This window comes from Triplophysa rosa, unplaced genomic scaffold (genome assembly GCF_024868665.1).
Source record: "Triplophysa rosa unplaced genomic scaffold, Trosa_1v2 scaffold452, whole genome shotgun sequence".
Lineage (NCBI taxonomy): Eukaryota > Metazoa > Chordata > Actinopteri > Cypriniformes > Nemacheilidae > Triplophysa > Triplophysa rosa.
Window position 1 is genome coordinate 44,258 of NW_026634455.1, and position 7,757 is coordinate 52,014.

The following is a 7,757-nucleotide window of genomic DNA, read 5'->3' on the forward strand; positions in this document are numbered from 1 at the left end:
TTCTGTTGTCTTTGGGTTTTTCTGCAACTACGGGTACTTTTCTGACAAACAAAATTGCATGTGCAGCATGGCGAGTAGCACGGGCACAACACCCGGCTCGCATAACGACTACGCCACCCCAAGTTAATGGGGAAAAAAGGAGGTTAAGAGCACACAACCAAGACCCGCAGGTTAGATCCCAGTAAAAGAACGACAAGGACCAGAGGCGCAGGTTTCTATACAAAATATTCCATGTATTCTGTTGGTGGCTTTAACATCTTTGGCCAACACTAAACATAGGAACAAAAATCACAATAATAAACAGAGTAGAGGTTTTCTACATGGATGAGCGGGCTGGGTACGATAGCACACATGCACTCCCAAAACCACACCACTCCAATCACACCAAATACACAGCAATTTAGGATCACCACGTGGACGAGGACCGAAAACCAGCCCGCTTCCGGGAGCACTCAGCCCCTAAAAATGCAAAACAACAATAATTACATAAACAATGACATCAATTTCAGACCACAACACAGCATAAGAAAAACCTCAAAATAAACTAATTAAAAAAAAACGAACACCATACTCTCACATAACATGGGACATTATACCATCTCCAGAATATACTTTTCAGAGGTCATACCATTACAACAATTCACGTCGCAATGACAGTATGACAATAACCGATACCATGGCCCACCACTGTAATGACACGAAACACTGGGCAGAAAGCCCACCCCAATGGAATCACAGAAGAGTGGACGCATCACAGAAACCCAGGACCACTTGAGGGTCTTGAGATGACACTTGACCAATGTCACAGTTGCATATCAGTTTAATCTTCACAATAGTGTTCCAAGTAACAAACACAAAACAAAACAGCAGCATGGCTCCGGGAACAAGACAGAGTAGACGTGCCGCCTTGACTGCTCTCCTCGGTCTGCTTTAGCACACAAAGAAAACAAAACATTGATTTAAAAGCTCAGTTAATAGATCATTTTAGATAATCCTATTTTGCCGTAAGCTTACCTACTCAACGCACTAATGCTGTAACACTCCCAGCGATACGATAACTTTAGCATTAGCGTTAGCTTTCCGAACACGGCCCCAGCAATCGCTGTAACTTGAGCCGTTTTACCCCGAAGAGGCAACCGGACAAAAACCTTGACGGCACACAGCTGAAAGCGTCGTTGTCGTAAGAAATGTCAGGCACCCAGCATCACACTATAACATGGCCAAAACAAGATGGTCACTTCCCAAACAGTTTATCAGGTAGCTAAGCTATACAGCCACGTACCTCTGCAGTTCCTCTCATGGCACAAGGGGCGGGACTTTGACCGTAACGCACACCCCAAAGCATTACCACCTGGTTTATATAGACACTAGCCAACTAACTAATCAGGAGTTAATATGTTGATGCTGGTGACACGATTAAGTGACTCACCAACATCACTACACATGGATTCATTAAGATTATAATCTGGAACATGTTTATTTTTATATTTGTCATTTATTATACAGGAAACCTTGAAAATGTGCTGAGGTAAAGACATGTTGAGGGAAATTACATTTTTGTTAATATTGTCACAAACACAAAGGAGGATTCAGGAGCGAATGTGAAATAACAATATTTATTTGAGAACAGCCCAAGTCAGGCAGAGTGTCAACACTAATGCCACCTTGGATTGTTCAGTCGAAAATGTCAAGGGCTGCAGAGAAAAGAACATGGAGCATTTAGTTAAAAATGCTCTAGAAAGATTGGGCTCACCGGAATATGATTCGGGTGGGGGTAGCCGCGGCTCGTCATGATATCCTATGTTCGCTGAAGTTGGGGGAATAGATGACGGGGTTCGCGCAGTGGGCGACCTCAGCTGTTGGAGTTGGGTGGTGAGCTCGGACATCTGCGCTACCAACGCTTGCATGGCTCGGCCGGTTTGCTACCATCTGTTCTTCCTGACGACCGATGCATGAGTCATTGCTGGCCAAAATAACCCTGTAGGTCCGATGCATTCGCTGAATCCATAGTAGGTCAGATCGTTCTGTCACAAACACAAAGGAGGATTCTGGAGCGAATGTGAAATAACTAAAAAAATTGTTTGAGAACAGTCCAAGTCAGGCAGAGTGCAGGAGTCAGATGAAGCATGTGCATATGAATAGTCACTCTTGGTCACGCAGACGCAAGTGGAGCCGTGTTCCTCGGAGGTAAATCCAAAGATAGTCCGCAGCAGACTGGAAAATAACCCACAATAGTCAGGAACAATAGCCCACAATAGTCAGGAACAATAGCCCACAATAGTCAGGACCAATAGCCCACAATAGTCAGGACCAATAGCCCACAATAGTCAGGACCAATAGCCCACAATAGTCAGGACCAATAGTCCACAGGAGACGAAGAACAGGACCAGGGAAACTCGAACACAACCAGGAACACGGTAGGAACTACAACGATCTGACATCAAGGGACATAAAGCCTGGTTCTTAAATAGCCATGTTGATGAGCCACAGCTGACCCTGATCGACTCATCAGCATGATCACAGACACACGCACATAGACAGAGGCTGAGTCTGAAATCGCATACTCAATGAATGTGATCGGCCGTTGTCCGCCATATTGATGATCTTCTATTCCTTTTTAATCCGTTTTACAGAAAACTTTAGAATAAACACAAATAAAAATATGTAAATTTGATGTAAGAAAATAAATTAATTTAATAATTATTAATACATATAGAAGTAAACATCACATAAATCAAAGCTTTATTTCAATTTATTGTTGTAACTAATTATCCTGTATCTACAGGCGTTGAACCCCACTACAGCTGACCACCGTGCCACCTTCGTGATTTTAACGAGTGTGCTCATCTGTCCCTGTAACAGTCAAACAAGATTCAAGTTACCTCTGTGATTTGTGCTCAATACTACATTTAAATGTGGCGGTAGTTGCACATGAGTTTACTCGCTGTTTATTCGACTCTCGTTTTCCTGAATTTATCAACAGTACTAATGGACAAATAAAATATATACATTATGTTTAGTAACTTAAGTAAATATGTTTATTTACATTACTTATATGTGTCTATGCAAGAAGTGAACAATGCTTTGTAACACATATTAACAGACATAAGCTAAGTACTGTGATGTGTATTTCATGTTGTGAAGAGCTTCTTCCACACTACAACCCATCACGCTCTCTAAGATCTCAAAACTCCAGACTTTTGATAACACCTAGAATAACTAAATCCACCAAGGGGGGTAGAGCTTTCTCATACGTAGCACATAAACTCTGGAATAGCCTTTCCGGTACTATTCGAGGGTCAGACACACTCTCCCAATTTAAATCTAGATTGAAGACAAATCTTTTCAGCCAAGCATTCACTTAATGCAAAATATGCTAAATAAACCACCGGGAGACTGCATTTATTAGATATTATTTACTAGAATAATCTTGATTGTTCTATAAACATGCACTGTGCTGTGTTTAACTTTTTCTTGTGATTTTCAGTTTTTCTTATTTTCTCCTGTAAAGCTGATTTGGAACAATGCCCATTGTGAAAAGCGCTATATAAATAAAATTGAATTGAATTAAATGTTGTGATGTGCTCATTGGCAATACTTATCGAGAAAATGACAGGTCACATGTTACACAGACATTAAAAAGCGTCTTTAATTTGTGTATGGTTTTAATATATGTAACGTTAAGTCTACTTCGAAGACACGTGTGTGCGTGGAATGCCCCTTTAAGCTACACATAAACACTGTGTTTTCACATCAAAATCACAAATATACTTGACTATCTATACAGGTTAACTTTACGCTACAGCACTTTAACAAATGTGACGGCAAGATCTCGCAAGAAATAGTGAACCAGCTGGGAAATTCTGCCCTATATGAGGACCAAGGTTTCGGACATACTATTCGTTGGCCTACTGCTTTTGGCCTACTATATAGTATGGCAGTATGTGATTTTGGATTCAGCCAGAGAGAGCGAGACTGAGTCAGTGAACCGTCAGTGAACCCATGCAGCTAGTAAGGTCTACTACATTCGTATTGACTCTTAGCATCTTAATATACTTAAACAGTTATATATATTCATTTTTTTTAAATGTAGTTCAAAGTACATAATTACTAAGCTAACAACAAATACTGAAACAGAAAATATTATATGTGCCTTATATTTTTGGGATCTTGTGAGTGAGGTAGTGAGGTCGGCTAATGTGCTCATGTGGTCATTTCTGTTTCCATAGACATTATAAAAGCCTTTTTCATTGTTGCGATAAGGACTTAAAAGTGTGGGACATGCACGTTTACTTCAAAAATTATAAAAATGATCAGTAAAATATACAAAAACATTTACGATGCTATGAATTAATATGTATATTAAACAATTCCATTTGAAATAATGTCAAATTGTAATTTAATTAGCTTATTTTAGTTGTGGGACATGAACAAAAATAGTGTTTGGACCAATAAATGCTATATAATTTTATTTTTAATCACATTAATCATTAATATATATTTTTTTCAAGGTGTGTGATAACACTGTAAATATATTTATAATGCGTCATATGACACATTTTGATATAAATCTAAAATTTCACTGCTGGGACTTAAAAGTGCCCGCAGTTGTAGAAAGCTAGGTAGAGCTCTGATACGTCTCCTCAGGAGCCTCTGTGCTACATACCAGCTGTGTGATGTGATTTGCTGAACCATGTGCCTTGTGGCACTGAGGTTGGGTGTTTGAATCCTGTGTGGCACGAGTGTTAAGTTTATATGTTGTCAACTTTTCGTTCCCACCTTTTCCGCTCAACCTGTCCTTTTTTCATGAATGTTTGGTTTCTGTGGTTTTTGCTAGTTGTGTTGCACCTGTGTGGCTTTGTGCTGACATAGCTCCAGACAGTGACTAATAGTGTGGCTGAGTGGTGCAACTTCGTTGGTTCAAAACTCATTTAAAGCGTGGTATGTTTATATGTTAAGTCTGTGTTTCGTTCTATCCTGTTCTTCTTATCCTGTTCTGCCATTGACACTCTCTTGACTCTGCGGTGCTGTGACTCTTCGGTGCGCTTTCGGGCTAGGCCCCATATCGCTGCTTGCAGCTATATTATAGATCTCAATAAAGCACTTAGTTAAGTAAGAACGAATACAGAAATTTTAACTTAAAAAAAAACTCTAGATCATAAGAAAGAAAGTAATAAATGAAATATACTGTATGCAGTCCGAAACCATCAAACAAGCTCCAGTTTTTTTTATACTGCAAGAATACTGGATTTAATCAGAAATTAATCATTTCATTGAGACAACAGTAAACATAATTTTTAGGTTAACAGATCTAACTGGACTGGATGACTACATTTTGCCCCTTTTTAGAGGGAAATGACATTTACTTCATTGAGTATAGTGTGTTGATCTGTACAGAGGGGGTGGAGAGAAGGGTGTGCACCAAGTAAAAACAGAGTGTGCCCTGTCTCGGGTTACACAGAGGAAAGGGTTGGAAAAAATAGAAAAATCATCCACAAGTACTTTTTTGTGAAGAAATTTATCTGGCGTTGCATGGAACCCATCAGACTGGAGAATGAAGATCTCTGCTGTGGTAATAGCTTTCCTGACTAGCGTCTTTTTTGGAAGTAAGTGCAATCTGTTTGAATTTAAATTCTGCAATGTGATGTTATTCAGAATAGCAAGACTATTTATAATGCATGCTTTTCTTTTACATTGTCACCTGTGGATGTTTTTTGTGGTTTTATGCTACAGTATGAACATTTTTTAGATGTTGAATGTTGTATAAAGCTCAAGTTTAATATGAACTCTTATAAGAGATAAACCAGATGTGACCATCTATTATCCAAATCAGTCAAGTCAACTTATATACATTATGGAGTATAAACACTAAAGCAATTTTCATTACAAGACATAAGCATTTAACTTTCCTAATTTTGGTTTGTATCACTTTTTCACTTTGTGGAAAATAGTTTTGTGGTTTCTGCTTCCTGTCTTGCAAGGTCATATGTTTGCTTTTATACACATAGTGACTTTATGTTTATAAATAGCATCCTAAACAGCAAGAACTGGCCCATGAGATTTTGTTTCCTTAAAGAAATGCTTACTTTGTTGAAAGTTGTGATTACTTCATGACATAGTAGACATAAACATAATTGATTTTGAGTAATTCACAACAAAAACAAAGAATGAATTACAGAATTGAAACATTTGTTTAATTAACTCTCTCTTTATTTGTTGAGACTCGTGCCATGTTTGCGATCCACCCAAATAATGCACCCCAGATGGGCTGTCAAAATGGCTCATTAAGCAAAGGCTGCATAACATGGAAAGACTCTCACTTTTTATTTCCCAGCACACATTACTTTCCACTTTTTTAAAGGCTAAAATACTAATATAATATAATATAATATAATAATATTTTTACTTAACACAACTTAATGTGCTCAGATAACTATAGACAGTTTCAGCGGCGATAACATAACAATGTGTTATGTTAACCAAAATTAACTTCCGGTTAACCTCCACATAGAACTGTAATCAGAAACTGATTAGTTTTAATTTAATATAATAATATATAATAAAATATTAAAATGAATTTATAATGACAGTGGTGAAGCAGGGGAAGATATATAACCTCCTTAAATCTAAAATAAATTGTTATAACCAAACACAGACCGGAAGCTATGCATAGACTGATTTCCCTGAAAAGTATAAACCCAGTGGCACTATCAAAGCATTAACCAACTAACCCAAACCTGCACCATAAGTTTAGTGTGAGTTTGGTACAGGTCTTTCTGTTGTCTGACCAATGATAGATAGGATAAGTGTTTCCTTTGACATTTTTTTATAATTTTATTTTTTTCAGACAGTGGGTCTTTAATATCTAATCGTAGTGCATTCAGCTAACCATTAGCACAGATAGACTTTTAACAATAACTTTTTTAATAAAAGAGTGTGTTATTTTGCCAACATATACTTTTTATTCCAGATATTTGTTCAGCTATCAATGTCACAGTCATTCCATCTCCATTCACTCTGGTGGCCGAGGGAGACAACATCACCTTGTCCTGTCAGGTGAGTCAGTGTAGCAGGTCAGTGAGCCTGCCCGTGTTGCGTTGGATGTTCCAGCCCGAGTGGGGAGGAGAGCTGCTTGTGGCAAGGGTGAACATGAGGAAAGAAAAGTTCTATGGAAATTACACCAAGAGCTTCCAGAAGCCTAAAATGAAACTGACAGTGGTGAAGCAGGGGAGGATATATAACCTCCTCATCATGAACATCACAGAACAAGACAGGGGTCTTTATAGCTGCAGAGTCCAGGAGTTCAAGAAGCATCAGAAGCGTTGGAAAGCATCAACCAACAGCTCAGCCTCCACAATGCTCAGAGGTGAGACACTGATCTAGCTTACTATTCCATATGCTTTTTTGTGTGACGTTTCTTGATATTTTCTTTCATCTACACTCTTAAAGGGTCTACACTTTTGAGACAACTGAAAAAATATTCACCAGAAACTTCTTCAAAACTGAATGTGTTAGATATTCCATTAAAAACACGTGGAAATGTTAGCTAATATTTATACGCTATATATATATATATATATATATATATATATATATATGTCTTTTGGCAGTCAGAGCTGAGTTTGAGTATGCCGCAGGGACACAACAAAGTGAACCCTGGCTTAGTGACAGCTAAAAGCTATTGACACTGGCTACAGATTGGCTTTCATTCACTTAGTTACCATATAGACGTTCTATTAAAATGCTCCACCTGGCCG

The 7,757-nt window shown here is 38.3% G+C and overlaps 1 protein-coding gene and 1 long non-coding RNA gene across 2 annotated transcripts; one reads left to right on the forward strand and one right to left on the reverse strand.

Annotated features, from left to right (window-relative positions):
- Positions 1-237: 237 nt before the first annotated feature.
- On the reverse strand, positions 238-1,202 carry LOC130550860 (uncharacterized). The gene is made up of 3 exons (XR_008962504.1): positions 1,015-1,202; positions 629-928; positions 238-459 (listed from the first exon to the last, which is right to left on the reverse strand). It is a non-coding gene; the product is annotated as an uncharacterized LOC130550860 (long non-coding RNA).
- A 4,276-nt stretch (positions 1,203-5,478) lies between these two features.
- On the forward strand, positions 5,479-7,383 carry LOC130550859 (V-set and transmembrane domain-containing protein 4-like). The gene is made up of 2 exons (XM_057328375.1): positions 5,479-5,606; positions 6,971-7,383. The coding sequence occupies exons 1-2, from the start codon at positions 5,555-5,557 to the stop codon at positions 7,381-7,383; spliced, it is 465 nt and encodes a 154-aa protein (XP_057184358.1). The 5' UTR covers positions 5,479-5,554.
- The last annotated feature ends 374 nt before the right edge of the window (positions 7,384-7,757 follow it).

Coding starts and splice junctions, on each gene's coding strand:
- LOC130550859 (XM_057328375.1), top strand. CDS start 5,555: ATGAAGATCTCTGCTGTGGTAATAGCTTTCCTGACTAGCGTCTTTTTT. Junction 5,607..6,970: donor GACTAGCGTCTTTTTTGGAA/GTAAGTGCAATC, acceptor TTTTTATTCCAG/ATATTTGTTCAGCTATCAAT.